Source organism: Phascolarctos cinereus, unplaced genomic scaffold (assembly GCF_003287225.1).
Source record: "Phascolarctos cinereus isolate Bilbo 61053 unplaced genomic scaffold, phaCin_HiC Scaffold_1;HRSCAF=81, whole genome shotgun sequence".
In the NCBI taxonomy this organism is placed as follows: Eukaryota; Metazoa; Chordata; class Mammalia; order Diprotodontia; family Phascolarctidae; genus Phascolarctos; species Phascolarctos cinereus.
In genome coordinates this window covers 41,886,666-41,909,063 of record NW_027555514.1, presented here as the reverse complement: position 1 = coordinate 41,909,063, position 22,398 = coordinate 41,886,666, and the positions used below count along the sequence as shown (strand labels likewise).

Below are 22,398 nucleotides of genomic sequence, written 5' to 3'. Positions count from 1 at the left end.
GAAAATTTCATCATATCTCCCACTAATCATATTATCATGATGAAAGAAGGTTATAGGGTGGTCTCTTATAAACTAAGTAACTCACCAATTATAAGGCTTCATGGTCTCTATTATTTGTGATTCAACTGACAATTGAAAATGATCCCTCATTATACTACCATGTATACCTTAATTAAATCACCAACAGGGTTCATCTTCTCTTACATTTGCCCTTATCAATGGAATTTGCTGTTTGAGGAGAAAGGCAGGGACGTGGCGGCATTAGTTCTGTTTGATTTAAGGTATGAGTCACAGGCAGCCAACAATATGACAGGACGGCATAGCCAGCCTCAGAATTAACCTGGTGGGAAAATTTCTTCTTCACCAAGATGGGCATAGGTTTAGAGAATCCTCCACGTTCCCCTTCACAAGGCCATTCTCTCGACTCTCCCAGGGACAGACATCCATCTGTGGCAATCCTCAGACTGCAAGGTACGTGACATTTCCCTTGAACGATGAACCACCGGCTTTATGAAGGATCAGACATTTACACAAGACTAGGAAAAACAGCAAACTGGCGTCCGAAGAGACTCTGCCTCAAACAGCAAAGTTTCACTAAGTATAGCTTAGGGCTAGATAACTGCTATTTCTCTCATAGACTAGCCTCGAATTTTTCATTGAGAATTTTTTAACTGTTCACAAATTTCAGCCATTCATAACTATCACCCCACCCTTGGTTTGCGATAAAGCAAAGGGAGATCAGAGTATTTCAAGAATACAACAGGATGAGAGTGAAATGAGATTCCCCCAGCACAGTCCGTGTAGACAAGTGGGTCATACCTGGGCACAATTTCAAGGACTGACTTGGACACAATAATGATCTTCTTTTTCTTTTTTGTTTCTTTTCTTTCTTTTTTTTTTTTTTTGCTTTTTAGGGTTTTTTTTTTCTGTAAGCTCTCTAAGAGGGGTGCACGCTAACAGATGGCCATCGTTGGATGTAACTTGAAAGGCCAGCTGATTAAAAGCTATATAAGTTGGACAAATGACTATCATACAAGCTGCCACTGGGGGGATGCCTGGAGCAGCCCATTCTTGCTTAATTAAATCTATTATCCCTTGTGTGCCACAATGATACTCCTTCCCCCTTCCCACATAAAAATGTATATGCGGTGATCGAAGTTCTGGGGAAGAGTGGCTGCTCCTTCTTGGTCACTCAGACTCAAGAAGATCCGTTTAACCTTGTATTTCTGTTTCCACTTCTTCACCACAAGTTCATAGTTGGTTCAAAATAACAGCATTAAAGATGAGGCCTTGTTTCCTCAAAAGGCACTGCAGCTGAGTTTCACACCATCCTGTCAGTGGGGCTCTTCCCAAAGACCCTCACAGATAAAGATCACCTAAGAGGATTTTACCATGTTTTTCTCTCCACAGTAAGTCATTTATCATTATCATTATTACTATTGTTGTCTGGTTTTTTTTTTACACAAAATATACTAATAGATATATTTATAATATAACAGTATTCAGACTGAAAAGAGGAAGACACTTGCTTTAACATCTTCTCAGACATTCTGTATTGAAAACATCACCAATCAGGTGATAATAATCTAGTTAAATACCTTTCAAACTTACCAATTCATAGAAAGTCATCTATCTTATTACCCTAGGCATTTGCATATTAACCATAGTAGTTTGTGTAGTGCCCACCACATGCCAGGCTTTTTCCATGTCTTACAAGTTGCCTAAGCCTGTTCTCAATAATACTTTAAAATGTTTAGTCTATAGTTTCCCAATTTTATTAACATTCCATGCCAATTAGTAAAGGCACCTATAAATGGGATACCATTTTGCTCAACTGTATTCCTACAAGGTCTGAACACCACAGTGCTCTTCCTTTACACAAACCTGGCACGGTGTTAAGCACTTCACAATTACGGGTTTCTCCCAACAACCCTGGGAGATGGGAGTGAATATTTATTACTCCCTTTGTACACACCAGGACTGGTTAGATTCTCTAATTTACTACCATTAGAACATTTTCAACCCAATCAATTTTGATTTATACTGACTAGTGGCAATAAGTAAACTTCACTTTGCACAAGGTTCCATTATTTTTAGTTGGCTTATATTCAAAATAATTCATGGTGACACTCCCAATTTCCCATTATTGCTGCTTTGTTTCTTTGAGCGTCCAAAGAGCCAAACCAATTCCTTTACATTTTATGAATGGCTAAACTTATAGCATGACTATTTAAACCAGAGCAAAGAGATAATCCTTTCTCTATCAAACAATCAATTAATATGCATTTTATGAAACGTATTTTATAGACATATTGATTGGAGAAGGGAGACTGCAACAACTATGAAAGCGGCATTGCTTAAAAAATATTCCTAAATCTTTTCTATTTCAGTGGGATTAAGATCCTCTCTGAAATCTCCTTTTCAAAACTCCCAAACTCTTTACTTTCAAACCCTGAATTTACGCTGTCAGTGCAAACAGACTCCAATTTTCTTTACCCACCTACTGGGCCTTAACTTTCCTTCAACACGACTCTTTTCTTTCTTTTACTCCCTTAATTCCTCTAGTAAACCCCATTTTGGTTCTTTAGTGGTTACAAATACACAGTTCATACCAACTTCTTTAAGAACTTCTGGGCAATCAGATTTAGTTACAATCACAGAGTTTTTTGTTAAGTGATAGGCAAATAGACTCATAAAAAATTCACTCAGCACAACAAATTCCTCATTTTAGGGGTCACAGATTTTAGCAAACAGAATGACTTTAGGGGAGAAATCATCTACCTCCTCAAAGCTAACCTCTCTTATACTGGTAAGGCATATCATCTGGCTCTTTTGGCGATGCCCAACGGCACTGGCCAAAGTCCAACAATGGCACAGGAATGTAACGGGAACTGCACTACTGGAAAACTATCTGATGGAGATGATACTTTTCGAAAGGGTGTAACCTTTTTTCTATTTCTTTTCAAATCATTCAAAAATCACATTTATTTTGTTTTTTAAATAATTTGCAAGTTCTGCTTTTCCCTCTCAAAATTGCAGTATTTTATACCTTTATAAGCAATATGTTCACTTTAATTTGATCTTTTCTAACCTAAGCACCCCCTAGTAGGAGTGCGTGCACTCAATTTATTTCTATATCTACCTTTTTAATACATATTCTTATTTATTTCTATCTTCAATGATTGTTTCCTTACTATAGCTTTATTTATATAATTTGAACTTATTTTCACTAACCAATTGATTTTAACACAAGTTTTACTGTGTTTTAATTTACCTAACCAATTGACTTAAACTGCAGTAGTATCATTAAACTTCACTTACTTCGGCTGCTTTCTGATTTCAAAACAAGTTTTCTTTTTCTTGGGGCACTTTAATCAGGGATCCCTCATCAGGACTTGCATGGTGCCCTCAGGTGGGTTGTTTAAAAGCAGTAAACAACAGAATGGGAAACGAACTCCAATCTTGCCCACTTTTATTCTCTTCTGAAAATGGTCGAAAATTTCCTGATTCTGCTTTCTAATCATGAAAATCCCTTCCTTCGATAAACTTATCCCAACTTCACGTACAGTTTTCAAGTATGCCTTTATTCTACACTAAAATTCAAAACAATTTCACAGATTACTACCCCAAAACTTCTGACCCACAGATCGACTAGCTGAAACTTCTTCAGGCTTAGTAAATGTGTTTCCTTTTGAAATTCTGTGTTGTGGAACTATTTAAGCTCATAAGATTTTTAATCTAATTTCTCCTATACTATTTCCTAAGTTTTTCTTATTTTAATTCTCCCCTGAATTTCCTGAATTTCACTGAATCTCTCCTGAACATATCTCATGACTAAGATGGCAGTTCTTAAAATAGAAACTTCAACTTTAAATCAATCCCTAGTCATTTAAAAGGTTCTTTTTATGGAATAAGTGGTCTTGTTGTTTGCATTAAACTATACAGAATCTGGTGGTACCTCAGAAGCTCATCAAAATACTTTACAAAGACATACAAATTATAATTTAGAAATGAAAGAAATATTTATTCCTTTTCTACAAATTTGATTTCCAATCTTCTTTTGGCACCTTAGTTTTCAATTAATTTCTGTATCTGTCTTTCATCTCAGCAATCTCCAACACAGCCAGTGTTGGAAACAGAGAAAAAAGATTTGTCCTCTTTTAAGGCTTTTTTGAAAGTTTCTTTATTTGTTTTTTTACAGCCTGTTTCTTTTGGCTGATCACGCTGAAAGAAAAGGTGTAAGTAAAACACCTGTTAGCTATGGCTTAGCACAAGGCACAGATAGCATAGCACAGACCAGAGACTTATTTTCCTTTCTCTTGAAGGTTTTCCTGACTGTATAAGGTCCCTTTCTATCTGAAGTAAAGAACTCACCATTCCTAAATTTAGTTTCATCATTTATGAAATAGACACACACAGAACACGTAATGCAACATTAAACCAGGCCTGAACTTCTACGTTTTTTCTCTAGGAGATTTTGAAGTCAAGATCTTACTTGTCTCCTCTATTAAATATAGAACTTAGGACCATCTTGGGGAAGGATAATTCTCCTGTTTCCTAATTATGTTAGTTCTTTTAGAATCTTATTAATAAAACAAGTAATTCAGTAAAAATCTAAACTGCTTTTGTCTATTCACCAATTGGGTTCGCCCATTTAAAGCGCACTTTGTCCTTAGAACAAGTCCCTAAGAGACAGAAGGGCTGGTTCAAGTTCCATTCCTCTCCTTTTTCCAAAGTATAATCACAGGATGAGACTGAGGAAGGATTTAGCAATATCGATAGTTCATTTATGCTAAGCTGATTTTGAGAGGTCATTCAGTAATTTCCATAAATTTCTAAGTAATCAAAAGCTCCATGCTTTGGCCAAAGCAATTCCCTGAGCTCTTGGTATTCTCGAACCAGACTTTACACAGCTTAATAGCTCTTTCTTTGGTCATCTCCAGAAAGGGAGCTCACCCTTGTCCCAATGGGGATCCTGCAGGATGCATTTCTCCTCTTATGCCTGCCCCTCATCTCTCCTGTGGGCATTCCCGACCAGGAGTGGCACTCTTTGGAGGAACATCTCCTGAAAGAAGTGCACTAGATTCCTGAGGTACCCACCTTTTGGCTTATTCTGCCTGAGAAGTTCCCCAACTGAAGGTGCTAGTGATGACCCCCCACTTCAGTTATGAATTGTGGGAGGTAATCTTCTACCTGCCTGAGTTCCACCTACATGGGTATCTTTCCTGCTGCTAATACTGTAATATTCAGGGATTCATTTTGGCAAATTCTCCAATACTTCCAATTCTTAATTTCTAGGCCTAACCTCTAGGGTCCTAAGACTGGTCAACTAGGACCCAAAGGTCCTTTATAAGTAAATATTCAGCAAAATTTATACCTACTTTCCTCTAAAACTTCCTGAAAATTTAGCTCTGATTGTCAATAACTGGCTTAATCCTAAGCAAATACAGTGAAAGTAACCTTTGCTTTTCCTCATCTTTGTAAAACCAAAATGAGCCTTCTTTCTCAGGTCAGAAGAAGGTAGGATTACTCCCAGGATGGTCACATGTCTTGAGAGCTTACTGTTGAGGCTGGGAATCTCTCCCATAACATTGTCAGGTCTAGACCAAATTACTACTCCCTCGAGGTGGTGTCAGAGCAGTGGAGTGAGGAATCACTCCCCCTAGCCCTATCCATCCAGGCACTAGTCATAGGGTCCTCTGGATGGGTTCCTTGTCCTGCTGTGAACCACTGAAAGCTCCCCCTCAGCCAATTTAAGATATTTCTCTACTAATGACAAAAATGATTTATAATTACTCAAAATCTATTTTAACCTTGCCAACAGAAAGTTTTAAAATTAGCTAGGTGGTTAGCTGGCTGAAAATGAGGAACTAGCAATTCTCCCTGGTCTTAACAAAATGAAAATAAAGAAAACAGAGAAGAAAAAACCCACTAGCTGGTGCATAAAGTTAAAATTATGGCCACATAATTTTTACAACAAAGAGAATTTGAGTGCTCTGAAGCTTATAAATTTAGGCAGATTAGTCACAAATTCAAACAGTCCCTCCTGGCCTGATAGGGGACCCTTTTTAAAGAAAATGAATTTAGGGTAAATCAAGGCAGATGTACCAATCCTGAAGAGACTTACCTCAGGCTCAGGGAAGTTAGGTGCAGACAGCGAGGGGAGTCCAACCTCTCCGGGCCAGTGTCTGTAGGGGAGCCATCGGAGAAAATTTGACCCAGTGGATAATTCCTTTTTGGGTTCCTTGTAGAAGCCGGCCAAAAGAGGTTGGGGTCCACGCGTTGCCAGTCTCATCTCAGGGTGCCATTAATGTGGGGTTGAAAATTGTCCAGCCTACAATAAGAGAGACTGAGGCAGAGCTCTGAGCCAACAGCAATTCATGAAGAGGGTCCACTGTCCCTTCTAATGAAGTGGACCTCAGCTCTTTCTCATGATATGACATGCCCCCTTCTTCCAGGACCTTGTATTTACAGAGTTTGATACCCAAATATGCAAAGAGGCATGGCAAAATACAGAATCTCATTGGTTGATAGGCCTAGTTCTTGAAGGCTAAATATGACATATTAGCAGGGTGGGGGGGTTTCCATAGGTTGGATGAAGCGTGGGGCATCTCCATTGACCAAATGGTCATAAGATGGTTATAAGATGGTTGTTACTTGCTCATGTTGGACAAGAGAGAATGGTCCTGAGGTACAAAAAAAAATTGCAGGATTTTCCATGTAGTTCAGTCACTTCTGTCACTCTGGGTTTGGTCACCATGACAAGGAAAACCAGGGGTGGGGGGCCTGTAGTTAACTTCCTATGATTAAGCAAGTGAACTTACAATGTGCCGCTCACAGCTCTGAAGCCTACTATACAGAACTTATAATCACCACCCCTATAGAATCATATCAAATTGATTGATACTGATTAGAATAGAGTAGGGGTCCAAATGAATTATTTCTCATATGAACTCAAATAAAACATGAAGCTAGATCTTCACCAAGGGGATGCTGGGATTCTGAGAGTAACTTAGTCACTATGGGAATTAGCCTAGGGTATCATATAATACAATGCAAAAATAACTTATGAAATATTTACATGTGAGCAGTTATCATATCTCAAACTATATTACAAAGCAGTAATCATCAAAAATGACTTGGTACTGGTTAAGAAATAAAGAGGCTGATCAATGGAACACATTAGCGACCCAATGTGCAAAAGCAAACGAGCATAATAGTCACTGTTGGGTAAACCCAAAGGCCCCAACTACTGGGCTAAGGATGGACAATTCAACAAAATTTTTTAGGAAAACTGGAAAGAAATCTGGCAGAAACTAGACATAGACTAACATTCACACCATCTATCAAGCTCTAAATGGACACACAACTTCAGGGGTGATGTTCTAAACAAATAACAAAAGCAAAGAGAAAAGTCACCCATCAGATCTATGGATAGGAAAAGAGCTTGTGACCAAATAAGGGAGAAGAGAGGCACGGAAGGCAAAATGGGCGATTCTGATCATACGAAATTAAAAAGGTTTTGCACAAACAAACCAAAGCAGCTAAAATCAGAAGGGAAGCACGTAAATGGGCAAAAAGTGTTGTAGCACATTTCTACTAAGGGTCTCGTTAGACAGAAGGATGGTCTCCAAGAAATCCAGGGAGACTCATATGAACGAGCAAGATCTCACTCCTCTATTGATACGTAGTTCATATTCCTTGACTGCCCTAAAGATATGAACAGACAGTTTTCAGAGGAAGAAATCCAAGCTATCAATTTGTTTATTGCTGTTCAGTTATTCCAGTCATATTCAACTCTTCATGGCCCCATTTGGGGTTTGGTTTTTTTTTTTTCATTTTTTTATTTTTAGGTAACTGAGGTTAAGTGACTTGCCCAGGGTCACACAGCTAGTAAGTGTCAAGTGTTTGGTCTGACTCTGGATTTGAAATCAGGTCCTCCTGACTTCAGGGCCAGTGCTCCCATTTGGGGTTTTCCTGGCAAAGATACTGGAGTGCTTTGCCATTTCCTTCTCCAGCTCATTTGAAAGATGAGGAACTGAGGCAAACAGGCCCAAGTGACTTGCCCAGGGTTACACATCTAGTAAGCATCTGAGGCTGGATTTGAACCCATGAAGATGACTCTTTCTGTCTCTACTGCACCATCTAGCCTCCCAAAGTAATCAATAACCATAAGCAAAATCACTTCAAATCATTAACAGAGAAATACAAATTAAATCAATTCTGAATTTCCACGTCACATCCATAAGATTGGAGAAGCTAACAAAAAAATAAAAAACATGACAAGGCACATTAAGGCATTGTTGGTGGGGCTGTGAATTCTATTCAGTGCAGTCATTCTGAACAGCAATCCACAACAGTGCTCCAAAAGTTACTAGATTGTGCATAGCCTTTGACCCAGCACTACTACTATGAGGCCTATGCCCTAAAGTGATCAAAGAAAGAGGAAAAGTAACCATACGTATAAAAATATTTATAGCAGCTGTGTGTGTGTGCGTGTGTGTGTGCGTGTGTATGAACAAGTAACTGGAAACTGAAGGAGTTGATCATCGATTGGGGAATGGCTGAACAAATTATGGCATATGAATGGAACAGAATTCTATTGGGCTGTAAGACATGACAAAAGGGATGGTCTCCAAGAAATCTGGGGAGACCCATATCAATTAATAAGGAATCATGTGAGCAGAACCAAGAGAACAAATTCTATAATAAAAACAACATGGTAAAGAACAACCATTCTGAAAGACTTTAGAACTCTGCTCAATACAATGACCACCATGATTCCAGATGACTGATGATGGAGCATGCTACCTGCCAGACTCAGGGTACAGAGTGATATATGTCTATTTTGGCACATGACCAATGAGGGAGTCTGTTTTGCTTTATTATGTGTATTTGTTACAAGGCTTTTTTGCTGTTGCTTTTTTTTTTTTAATCATGAGAAGGGAGAGAAAATACAATTTTTGTGAACTTAAAAAAAATTAAAATCCCCCCAAGACCCCTAAAAGGTAACAAAAGACTTTCCCAGTAAAGTCCTACTTAATCACATCATGAAAGAGACTCTGGATTTGTGTTTGGTTTCCACTCCACCAATGACCTTTTGTATGTGATGTTTTCTTTTGTCTCGTTTATTTTCCTCAGGACTTTTGTAAACAGGCCCTATGAATGCTTTGTTTGTGCTACATTCCACTTCCTCTCCACTAACTGGGATAGCTACCTTGAGATTTCCTTCCATTCTAATTTTTTTAATATTTCCAGAGACATAAGTACAGTTATTTCTAGATGCTACACTGATATTCATGGATGTAGGCCTTTTGAATGAAATGATTCAACAATATCTGGCCTATTATGAGAGATTACATCCCCCCAAAGGTTTCAACAAAATTGTAGTTTCAGTCTTGCTCTCCTGAGTTTTTCCATTTTCTTTGTCATCAAAGATGGGTAATGGTATCCTGTTGTTCTCTGTTTTCTTAGGATGTGTGAAAATGGCTACCACCATCATCGAATATTAGTATAAGTCTCTTCTGTTGATTTCAGTTTTTTATTGTATGTTTCACTTGCTAGGTTTTTTTTTTTACCATGTCCCAAAGATTAGCTTAATTTTCACAATAAGGCATCTGTGAGAAAGGAGAAAAGCCAGCCCGGGAGGTCTCGGTTCTCAAGGCTGGTGGCCGCGGGTGAGCCCCTGGGGCTCTGAGACTCTGGATTTGTGAAGGCTACATTAATGAAATTTGTTTTCTGGCCGGACCTACCTACCAAGCTGGGAACAGGCCTAGCAACTGATGGTCCATTTCTTTGTATCCCCAATAATCAAGCACAGGGCTGGGCACATGAGAAGTGCTTAAGAAATGCTTATCCACAGACTGTTTTGCAAAGGCAGGCCCAATGTGGATCATGGAGAGTTTCATCCTCAGAAGGCTGGTCACTGGGTAGTGAATTTTTCTGTTCTGTGCATTGGTGGAGAGACTGCCTACAAATCAGGAAACTTAAGAAGGAGCATAAAACCAGAAAGGTGATATTTTCCTGGGTAGAATACACCTAATTCCTAAAGTTGGGTGTGATCTTTTCGTTAAAGACTTTATAGTAGAAACAAATCTTTCCAACCAAAAACATTTTACCTACAGGAGCCTACATGGATTCTGAGGTTCAAGCTATTGCTTAGTGATATTGCCTGGAGAAGGAGAAATTAGAGCCAGCAAGAAGGGATTTATTCTCTTCTAGAATGCTCACAGCATCACCAACTACATGAGAACAGAGATACACAGAGTGGACATAATCCTGCTGACATTTCCACCTACACTAACAATCCCTGAGTTTCTACATCTGGTTCTGATCTGGTTAGAGTTTTTATGTCCGGTTCTAATTTTCTTAAGAATAAATCCTAAGGGGGAAGTTAGGTGGTGCAGTGGATAAAGCTCCAGCCTTGGAGTAAGGAGGACCTGAGTTCAAATACGGCCTCAGACGCTTTACACTTACTAGCTGTGTGACCCCTGGGCAAGTCACTGAACCCCAATTGCCACACCAAAAAGAAAAAGAAAAGAATAAATCCCAGGGGCAGCTAGGTGGTGTAGTGGATGGAGCATCAGCCCTGGAGTCAGGAGGATCTCAGTTCAAATCTGGCCTCAGATGCTTACTAGCTACATGACCCTGGCCAAGTCACTTAACCCAGACTGCTTCCAAAAAAACAAAACAAAACAAACAAAATCCTAGGATATTCAGGTTAGAATCAGACCTAATTCTAAGAGACACTCCAGTCATTCAAGGATCTGTGACTGACCCAGTGTGAGTCAGCCCCCTCCTCTCATGCCTCTGTAAATGGCCTTTGGCCATTGCTGTGGTCAAGAACGTAAGTGCCTGGCAGCTAAGGTGCTGGTGATGAAGCTCCCTGAGCACCACTAAGTGGCTGCTTCACAGATGGACACAGGGTCTGACCCTGGGGCACCCAGGAAGTCTTTGCTGCGGTTTGTGCTTCACTGACACGGCCTTTGAGAACCCAGGGTCACCTCCACACTACCCCGCGGAACCAGAATAGGCTGTGGTGGAGGACTAGGCCACGTACACTAAGCAACTTGTCCGAGCTCCATGAATTCAGGATCTACAATGAGTGGAGCACGAGGCTGTATCCCTCACACTCAACACAGTGCCGGGTACACAGGAGGGACAAACAAGGACTAGCTGACGTACCACGTGAAAGGCCTTTGGCTCTGAAGTCAGAGGACCCAGGATCAAATGTTACCTACTACTTGTTAAGATGCGCAGACTTAGAGAATCCACCCCAAACGTCCACACGGACTATCTGTGGCCGGCCTGTGATCAGCCACAGTTAGAGGCACTGTAACTTGACTACCATGGGGACATCATTTTGGTCCTCCTGGAAAACAAAGGACAATCTTCGCGTCGGTCCCTTCGCCGTCCTAAGCCTCAGTTTCCACCTCTGCCAAAGGAGGGGCTCCCGAGGCCTTCCTAGCTATCGATCCAGGATTCCTGACAATCAAGAATCACATGCTCTGTGGCAGCCTTTGCTTTCCTGCTGCCTGTGACATGCGTCATCCGTGACAAGCTCTGAAACTTTTTCTTCCCCTGATGCTTTTTTGACGCTCTATTTCAAGGGGGGGAGAATCACCACAGCTCACATTCCAGATGGATAAAGATGGCCTGTCGGAGCACAATGCTAAACAACTCAGGGCACAGAAAGTGGCTTCCTTTTGCCCCAGGCTGGTTTGTTTGGATAGAACAAGAGAAGCTGCCACGGCTCTCACAGCAGGGGGCACAGACAAGGTAATGTGCTGGTAGGGCCTGGGAAAGAGGGCTGGGGCCGGGGTAGCCCATTGTTAGTTTGTCAGCATGAGTGCTGGCATCTCAGAAATCTGCAAACACTTCCAATTAGGGCTCGGTGTGTTTTGTTTTGTTGATTGTCTCTGGACTTTAGAAGGGGACAGAGGAAACATGAATAATGCAGCTTAAACTCCAAAGTGTGTTGTGCAAACATATTTTCCCCAGAGAGCCAGCTGCTGAATACCTACCAGCACACACCTGGCTGGAAGCTAGTGATTGCAGAAGTAGTTCCGCCAGCTTTGGCGCCAAAAAGATCTGGAGGGAGCAAGTCTGAAGACACAGCCTTCTGATGGTTTTACCTCTGGGTGTGTGGAGTCATGGCGCGGCCCGCCAGAAGGACCCTTACCTTACACTGATCCAAGGCAGCGTGCTCAGACTCTTGGAAGACGACACTGAATGATATGCTCTTGGGATCAGAGGAGAAGACCCAGCTGATGGTGAGGCCGGTCTCAGTCACAGTGATTGGGATGATGCTGTAAGTGCTGGATCTGACGAACAGCTCTCTGTTGCTTTCCCCAAAATTTATGATCTCTTCCACTGTGAGGGGTAATTTTATCCTGAAAGGAAGATACGAGGGATCACCAACCTCTCTCTTGTCCATTCAGCAGAGAAATCTTGGGCCCTCCCTTTCCCACCAAGCAGAGATTTTATTTCATTTTATTTTATTTTTGGGAGGGTAGCTTGGTAAGAACTGTATTTGAACAAACTTGTCATTAGCATTATAATTATTTTACATACATAAAATAATAAACTAAACAGATTTTAGAAGGAAAACTTTTACCCTTGGGAACTGAAAAATTTCTAGCTCCTATAAAGTAGGAATTATTTGCATGGGAATTGGGACTATACTAATCAATGGATAAAAATCAATCAACATTTACTAAGTGCTTACTGTGACCTAGAACTGTGCCAGGTGGTGGGGATACAAGTACAAAGAAAGAAATAATCCTTTTTTGCCAGTTTACATTCTAATGCAGGGTTGCTTAACCTGAAGCCCATGATAATGATTTCAATATAATTGGCTTCTTTTGTAATCCTGTAGATTTTATTTTACTTGTTTAAAAACATTATCCTGAGAAAGGATAATGCCCAAGGAGTCCATGATACGCAAAAAAGGTGGCCCCTATTCTAATGAGAAAAAGGGAGGCTGTTAGTGATTGAGGGTGAGGAGGAAGATGGTTAGTGATCTCCCCTACTGATTTCAGTTTGTTCTCCCTAGCTCTTTGTACTCTTCAGTGAAGGCAAAAAGGTGGAAAATTAACCCCATGATTTGTTTTTTGAAAGACAAAACAAAACAAAAAGGTACGTTAAAAATGTAAAAAAAGAGAGAAGTTACCCCTAAAGATGTTGCTTTACCGGGATGTGGCCAGTGGGTATCTCCCGTAAGTGAAGAGGGTTTAGCTGATAAGTATTCTATGCTGATACGGCACTGAATTAGGAGAAATTCTGAGCAGGGAGGGAGCTGCCCTGGCCACAATGTTACAGAGCCTGGCTGACAGGTGCTGAAGGATCTGGTTTCAACTTAGGCCTCTGACACTATATGATGATAGGCAAGCCACTCTCTGGGCCTCAATTTTCTAATCTGTAAGATGGGAATAATAGTAGAAATAATACCTAAGGAGAGTCCACATGGCCTAAAGGGTAGAGGGACAGTCTGAAAGTCAAGATGTATTTCCATGTACAGTGGATGAGGTTTCTCCAACGGTAAAAGGAGTTGGGAAAGAAAAGAGAGTTTGGGGAATATCACTGTTCACATTTCTAAAGGGGGCTGAAGAAGGGCAAAGGTTTGCGACCATCCCATGTTCCTGCCTGCAGGTGATGTTTATCTATGGATAGGGCTTTGTGGGAGTCCCAAGTACTGGGGTAGTAAGGGCAAATGGGCAATTCTCCCATGACATTCTCATTCTGTACTTCTCAGTCTAGTTCAGCAAGTCAGTCAGGCAGTAGCAGGACAGAAAGGACATGGGAGAAGGAGCAAGAAGGGTCCAGAGAAAGATGGTGGCATTTACATGAAGGCATCAATTGTGGCATGAGAATCAAAGGACTGCCTGAGGTCGCCAAAATTGGTAGACTTGTCAATAATCTTTTGACCTCCAATGAATCAAGGCCCCAACCAAGAGGGGCTCCTCCTTGGTTCCCCACCTCAGTGCACTCCAACTTGGCCAATGCCACCCTGCAGTGCTACTCACATCAACTCTCCAGATTTCAGCAAGCAGATCTCTGCATCCTGACCCACTGGCATGTCTTCAGAGCCATCGGGTGTTAAAGAGTTTGATGTGCTGTCCCTGTGAGGTCAGAAACACAGAGATGGTCCCCAGCCAGGCACAAACACACACAAGAGAATCCCTTTGTCCTGGTAAGGCATGCTGACTGCCATGTCTAATGCTGCCTTCCATTTAAGGAATCAATAGCTTCTCAAGTCCTAGTTGCAGTAACAACGCTTTGGGCCTCTTTTAAGAGGGGCACTAGGAAAAGCTCTGCTGGATGTTAAGGACACGTCGACTCACCGACAACCCCATACCTACTGAACTGCATTAACATGCTATTGTTGCAATAACCCAGAGCACTGAATTAAGTCCAGTTAGTTCTGAGCCCAGGGGCAGAGTCCATTTATTGGGTGCCAGAGAGGTTCAGTAAGATCAATTTAATTCAATTCAACAAGTACTTATTGGTGGGCGCTTATCCTGCTCTCAAGGAGAGAGATTAACTTCCACTGGAGGGAGCACAATCTTCACACAGATTAAGTCAATGGAACGTGCTCTGGGAAAAGGGAGGGCACTGACAACTGGGGCTTCCCCAAGGAGCTGGTACCTAAGACAGGCTTTGAGGAGAGCTAATAATCATAAGCATTAGCGTTTATGTAACATTTTAAGGTGTGAAAAATACTGTATATGTGTTACTTCATTTGATCTCTGCAAAAATCCTGGGAGGTAGGGGAATTTATCACCATTTTACAGATGAGGAAACTGAGGCTGAGCCATGTTAAGGGACCATAGAGGACCACAGAGCTACTAAGTGTCTGAGGCAGGATTAGAAACGCAAGTCTTCACGATGCCAAGTCCAGCACTCTAACCACAGAGCCACCTCCTGCCAAGAATGTGGCATGAAGAGTGTATAAGGAAGGAGACTGTAAGTCCTGCTGTATAAAGCACATAGTACCTCACTCAACCATCTTCCATGAGTTTCAGAAGGCCGCAAGTGAGAGAGCAAGGGACTCTAGTCATGAACCTGGTCACGTCCAGATTCACTCTGCTGGCAAACCAATGCCCCTACCACTGTAGGGGTCTTTTGAGAAATGGAATTAAAGGAAAGGGCAGGACTCTTTAGCTTCCATATCTACCTCTGGTACTGGGCCACTTTCCAATCTAGGCAAGCTGAATTAGCACACGGCACCTTCACCTCCTATACTACCCTCTATCTTCTACCTGAAAAATCCTAACCTACTTTCTTCCCAGTAACTATTGCTTTTTGCTGAACTGAGATGTTTCCCCAAAATCTATACTGTGAAGGGAATTGTGTGAAGACATAGAAATGTTCTATTTAAACTGTGAAATACTGCTGTGGATATGCAGAAACATCCCATAGAGATGAAAAGACAGACTGTCCAACAGAAACAACCTCATACCCACTCACCTAAGAGTTGATGTTGATAGTATGGCCCATCTTGGCCTGAGGATGGCACCCTAGTGCGTGTAAGGAGCATATAATCTCTGGGACTGGGTGTCTGTGGAAGCTGGCGTCAGAAGCTTCTATAAAATTGGTAAGCAAAACACTGGATCATGCAGAGATTCTGCAAGTTGTCCAGGATCACTCAGAGGCACGGCTGCTAAAGCAGGAGGAAAACTCAGATTTACTGACTCCTCTTGTGTCTGAGTGAGCGAACCTTACTTACTGGTCACTGGCACGACCCCAGGTCTGCCAAGAAGAGCTCTCATTTGGGGGAGGCAGATCCATTCGAAGGCAATAGGAATTCATGGACATAGGTGGAGAGGTACATGTTAAGAGGAGTGTGCCCCAGGGCTCATCCACATTTACTGATTACTGCAAAAGACTCTGAAATACATGACAAAACACTACTGATCTGAATGGTTGAATCCATATTTGTTAGGCACTGACCACATGCACAACACCATGCTAGGTGCTACAGGGGACACAAAAGGATGACAGAACATGGCGGCCTCCTGTTGGAACTCAACAGCACAAAGGGGGACATACAACATAACAAAGTGAAAATAGACTTTAAAAACAAGGATGATAACATATACATCTGTATATATATATTTTGCTGGAGAAAGACATGGCAAACCACTCTAGTATCTGTGCCAAAAAAACCCTAAATGGGGTCATGAAGAGTCAGACATGACTGAAGCAACTAAACAACAACACGCATGTTTAAATATACACGTATGTGTGTAGGTATAAATCTGCGTGTACGGATAGATTAGATAGATGGAAAGAAAGATAGAACGAAGGAAGGAAAGAAGGAAGAGCAAATTATCAGAGAATAGTACAGAGGGCTAATACGAAAAAGAGAAGACACATCATATAATCTTCAGGGAAACTGGAGGACCCTCAGAAGTCCCCTTAAACTGGGGATTCTTGAAACAATAGGGCTATCCCAGGGTTAGCTGCATAGACACATCTACCAGAGACTGCTATTTGCTAGATATATTAAAGAAGCAGGGAGATCATGTGGCTGGTGTATCTTTGATCAAACTGGCCTAAGATGGGCATGGTGGTCACATATAACTACAGGCCAGTGAAGAGGGGCATCCACAGAGTCGGGGCTCCCAGGCTTCCGCCCCTAGTGCCTTTCTTGTGGCAAGTGTGGGGTATCTCTGGGGTGCTGTGTTTGAGCTGCTGCAGAACCCTCAGAGAGCACACACTGGAGGTTTGCTCCCAGAGCTGCCCAGCCTATTGGCCCAACACAGCTCACTTCCCCTTGCCACCCGGAGGAAAGGGAACCAGTGGTAAGCACTGTGATGACGGTACCACTTGAGTAGAGGGGGTGCAGAATAAAAGGATGCTCAAAGTCAGTAAGGTTAATAATCATGGAAGGCTTATGCTTAGAGTCAAGGTTGGAAGGAAGGAAGGTACACAGATTATTAATCAACCCTGCAGACAACACAGCATCACAAATAAAACTGGATGTAGGATTTCCTTTTACAGATGAAGAATCTGAATATCTACTCTTCAGAATATCTCTGGGCAGGCAGGAGAAGGTGAGGGATTAATCAACTAAGGGTTCTATCCCTCCATGCAACTTGTAAGCTCCATGTTGGATTTGATGACACGGTCCCCAACCAGTTGTGCTTTTCATGACATCCTTTTGACTAGTGATCCCAGAGACCAGGAAATCTCATCCTCATGCCAGTGTCTAGCTAATGTTCCCTATTATTTCATTTGTCTTTCGCTCCACTTTATTCCATTGGTACTGTCCAACATTCCAGGGATTTGGGTAGATTCGCTCCTGTGGTTTTGCTGCTAATGATTCAGAAAGCCCTCTCTCTCCTCCAGAAAATCACTGTATAGTCTATTTCATGCCGAAGATGACTCTTCACAGTGGAGAAGGCCAGTCTTCAGGAACTCAACCCCCTGTGAGGCCCGTGAGCTTTGATTATCAGAGAGCAGAGGGTCAGGACTCCATCAAAGGGAGAGTTAGGACTCCCTGGACATAGCACAGAAGAGTTTCAAAATGAACTGAGAGGACCTGTAAGTAGCAATGACTTTTTGGAGTTTAGCGGACAGGCTCTCTTTCCTTTCCCCATGACATTTCCCATACGTGGCCCTCTTCTCTCCTCTGACATCACCCTAGTGCAGGTGCATTTTGGGACTTCTGCAATAATCTGGTGGTTAGTGTCCCTGCCTGAAGTCTCCTCCACTCATCCATCAGTCTGATCGTCTTAAAACAAAGGTCTGCCCATGTCTCCCTCATCTCCTTCAGGACACTGCAGTAGCTCCCCATTACCTCCAGGATCAAACACAAAATCTTCTGTTTGGTTCTTAAAGCCCTCCAAATCTGATCCCTTCCTGCCTTCCCAATTTTCTTACATCTTACTCCCCTTAACATACGCAGCAGTCTAGTGACTGGCCTCTTTTCTGCTCCTGGTATGAGATGCTCCATCTCTGGCCTCTGAGTGTCTTCCCTGGCTGTCCCCCGTGCCTAGAATTCTCTTCCTCTTCAGCTCCGTCTCCTGACTTTCCTCAAGTCTCAGCCAAAATCCCACCTTCTTCAAGAAGCCTTTCCCAATACCCTTTAATGTACCCACTTGAGGTTACCGCCCATTTATCCTGTCTATACCTTGTTTGTCCAGTGTTTGCATGTTGTCTCCCCCATTGGAATGTGAGTTTCCTGAGGTCAGGGGCTGTTCTGGCCTTTCTTTGTATCCCTACACATAGTAGGTGCTTAATAAATGTTTGTTTATTTAACTTGACTTGGATTTCCCTTCAATTCTACCAATATAGTAGCAGCATCATAAGGAAGAGGGACAGAGGGAGAAATTTAGGACAGGAAGAAATTCACCGGCAGTAGCAACTGCAATCTTGTCATCACAGACATAGTTTCCATATGCTTCCTTCTTTCCCCTTCCTCACTGTCACCCCATCGAATGCTTGGTCTGTCTCTACTCTTGTCCTGCAAAACACCAGAGTCCAGGATTTCCTCTTTCTGAGCCTTCATTTTGTTTTCTTGTTTCACTCTTCTCTAAAGCACAAAGTAAATAGAAAAAAATATTTTAAGAAACAGTAACACAAGCAACACTGGGTCAGGGACTTTGAAAGAATGAAAACCCTAATTTGTCCATTTTCTGTTCTCCTTCCATCCCACACCTATCGTTCTTGCAAATACTATTACAGCCAAATCTCAGTTATCTGCAGTCAGATAACTGCGGTGACTCTGTTTTCACCAACCAGCTCCTCTTCCATAAAAGGACACTATGAAAGGATGAAATGGAGAAAGAAAACTGACATATGTGTGGGGCGGGGGTGGAGGTGATGAGGGCAAACTCTGAAAGGGTGACTTAATCTCAGCCTACATTCCAAAGTCAAATACATTTTGTATATGATTCACATCTCCATTCTATTGGAATGGATATGCTAATTTCCCTCTTATTTTATTCAATTTCTGTCTTCTAAAACTAGGCTGGCATATGTCAATGGATGGAAAATTGAATGTAAAAATCAGCATAAAAGAGAGAATAAGGAAGACTGGTCAAGTAGCAATAGTGAGGATAAGAAACAGGCAATGAGAGTGTCAGGAGACCTAGAGGGGGGCAGCGAGGTGGCGCAGCGGATAGAACTCCGGCCCTGGAGTCAGGAGGACCCGAGTTCAAATCAAGCCTCAGACGCTTGACACTTACTAGCTATGTGACCTTGGACAAGTCACTTAACCCCGACTGCCTCACCAAAAAGCAAAAAAAAAAAAAGAGACAGAGAGAGACCCAGAGAAAGACTGTCAGTATGCTTAGGGCACAATCCAATGGGACACTTATGGGTAAATAAGAATTGAACAGGATGAGAAGGCCCTGGTGGATTTCAGTCTGCATCATTGGAGAAAAGACTCATGTGGATGACATCATAGATTCACCAAAGTAGCGAAATATACCAAACAACAAAACCTTAAAGCAATGTGGTATGGGAGCCATATGGGGAGGGGTGGTGTAAAAGGCACTGAACATGGAGTCAGAACATTGGGTCTGTCTGAGTCCTAGTTCTGATATTTACTGGCTTTGTAAGCTAGGCCAAGTCACTTAATCACCCTGATTAGTTTTCTAATTAATAAAACAGGAATAATACTCCCATCCCCTAAGTCACAGGGTTTTTGGGAGACTCAGATGAGATAAGATACGTAAAGCAAGATGTAAACCTTCAAGTGTCACATAGTGTAGGCTATTATTACTACAGGCCTATAATCTCCACTCCCATCCTACTCGCAGGTGACTCTGGGCTCTTAAAGGCAGAAGGGCAGGTGCTAATAGCACAATCCCCATCACATGGGGGAAGGAGGGTCTGTGAAATTTGGGGACATTAAAAAGACAGTCTTACACTTGAAAAGGTAGGGAAGCACTGGATTAGAGGAAGGGCTCCACCATGTTGGGTAGATGGGCTGGCATGGACAAACCACTGATACGGCACATGAAAGGGAGGACCACTAGATGTCGCCCCATCACCGATGATGCCTGCTCCTCTGGACACCTTGTTTCATTTTCCTCTCAAGAGTCTAAGAGGATTCACTATTAATAAAAAGTATTTATTGTGTCCTCCACAGCACCTGTAGGAGTTGCACACCAGATGGCTAGACCCAATAGCAAGGCAGCATTTCATTACCTGGCATGGAATAGGCTTTTTTTTTTCTCTTCCCTAATTCCACAATAAAGTAATAATCAAGGACTAATTATAGAGCCTGTGAGACTAAAATAAGGAGCAGGCTGCAGAGTAATAAAAGGAGAGGGAATGAACTCACATTCAAGGACTAGAGATGAGGAAATGTGGCAGCAATTCACTGGTGAAGGGCAAGGGGATGGGACCCCTGCTTGATGCAGCTACAACTCAAATCCCCAATGCTCACCTCTCCGAAATCAAAATATGAGCCTCTTTATAATTTCATTAAAACTTCCACTCTTTGGAGTGCTGGGGAGTTTAGGCTATTTAAATTTTCTGGTTGACTGCAAGATTGCTGGGTTCAAGTCTTGTTGACAAACTTGCTTTATGTGCTTCTGAAAGCCTCCGATGATTTTCCTATTTTGGCAAGTAACAGCTAGCTTGTATATGGGCCCTTTAAGATCTGCAAAGCACTTTACATACATTAGCTCATAACAACCCTGGGAGGTAGGCACTGTCATTATCCCCATTTTACAGATGGGGAAACTGAGGCAGAAAGCAGTTTAAGCGACTTGCCCAGAGTCACACAGCTAGTATGTGTCTGAGGCCAGATCTGAACTCAGGTCTTCCCGACTCTAGGCCCAGTGCTTTGTGCACTGTGCCAAGTACGGTATACCTCAATATTTTGACTGGTTTGTGATCTTATCAATGTGGGTACCCCCTCCAGTGGTACAGACTGCAATCTGTCTTCACTTTCTCATCTTGTGCAACTCCTGTTCATGTCCTCCAACGTGTAGGGGGTCATCTAGAATTCTTGACATTTTGTGAATACTACTGGAGTCCTCCCCCACATCAATCATTCGCTCTCCCATTTCAACTCAATCGAATAAACATTAAGCGCCTACTCTGTGCCAGGCATTGTGCTAAGTGCAAGGTATATAATTAGGAAAAGATAGTCCCTGCCCTCAAGGAGCTTACAATCTAACGGGGAAAGTCAATACAGAAAACAAAGGGGGAAAAAGTGGCGGGTGGCAGCCATCAGGGGGCATGACATTCTGTAGAGTGGAGACCAAGCAGAGGCACTGATGGAAGATGGGGAGTTAGCTGGCAAGCCCGGAGCCCTCTATAAAGGGAAGCTCTGGGAAGGGTCTTCGGCTCCCCGCTAGCCTTTCAATTGGAAGGGAGAGGCAACCGAGGGACTGAGAAGGTGCTGCGAATAAAAAGCTGGGTCAGTCTGCATAGGTGTGAGATTTCGGCTTATCCAGGGGGAGCCACGGTGTTCCATGAGGTGGAAACCAGACAGAGGCACCGATGGCGATGGAGAGTGGACTTGTCCCATGGCCGGCTCACCTCCTCTTCTAAGAATGCAGCTCCCCAGTGACTGTCTTTGTGCCAGTTATCCTGAATAATTTTTTTGTGAGTAATAGGTTGCAGCATCCTCATATACGACATGAGCCCACCTGCCTCCCCACTGCCCTTTCCTCACCTGTGAAAGCGGGATTCTGTGGCATCGTCAAAAGTCTACTGGTATTAAAAAAAAAGATGGGCCTTTGCTTTGGGAGGGGGGGTAGTGTCTTGTGTCATGAATAAGCACTTGTACGATTTCTTGGAGATGAACATGATTGAATCTTTCTTGGATAATTCAAGAAATTGCAAGGTCTTGGGATCTTCTGGTTTTTTTTTTAAGGCAATTGGGGTTAAGTGACTTGCCCAGGGTCACACAGCTAGTAAGTGTCAAGTGTTTGGTCTGAGGCCACATTTGAACTCAGGTCCTCTTGACTTCAGGGCTGGTGCTCTATCCACTGCGCCACCTAGCTGCCCCTCAGAATCTTCATTTTCAATATAACACTATCATATTGAAATTACATAATTATATTTTATATATAATTTTATATTATAAGATATATTTTATTATATTTATAAATTATAAAATTATAATTTTATTATGATTATAAATTATAAAATAAGTTGAAATTTAATTAAAAAACAATCAACAAGCATATTTGGCACTGTACTAGTAGCTGGAAATAAGAAGACAAAAAGATTAAATCCCTGCTTACAAGGAACTTCTATTCTACTGAATTCTGAAATCCATGATTGCTGTATAAAAGCAGATGCAAAAGTTGTGGGAGACTTGGTTAAATCGACGCTGAACTCGGAGCATACTGTACAAAGATGTGTGTGTGTGTGTAAGTTCATGTCACTGTTTCTTCTTATCAATGGTCTTTTTCCGCTAAGTTGAAT

General features: G+C 42.1%; 1 protein-coding gene across 4 annotated transcripts in view; it reads right to left on the bottom strand.

Annotated features, from left to right (window-relative positions):
- The window catches only part of FYCO1 (FYVE and coiled-coil domain autophagy adaptor 1), a 110,897-nt gene that overhangs the window by 8,944 nt on the left and 79,555 nt on the right, over nt 1-22,398 (bottom strand). For 2 of the 4 annotated variants that reach the window (XM_020987317.1, XM_020987318.2), the window contains exons 15-16: nt 14,025-14,120; nt 12,182-12,392 (exon numbers count right to left, since the gene is read on the bottom strand). In XM_020987317.1, the coding sequence (XP_020842976.1) occupies nt 12,182-12,392; nt 14,025-14,120 (307 nt within the window). Of the gene's footprint in view, nt 1-12,181; nt 12,393-14,023; nt 18,539-22,398 lie in introns of those variants that run through there. The other 2 variants (XM_020987319.2, XM_078151646.1) reach the window with 2 other exon arrangements.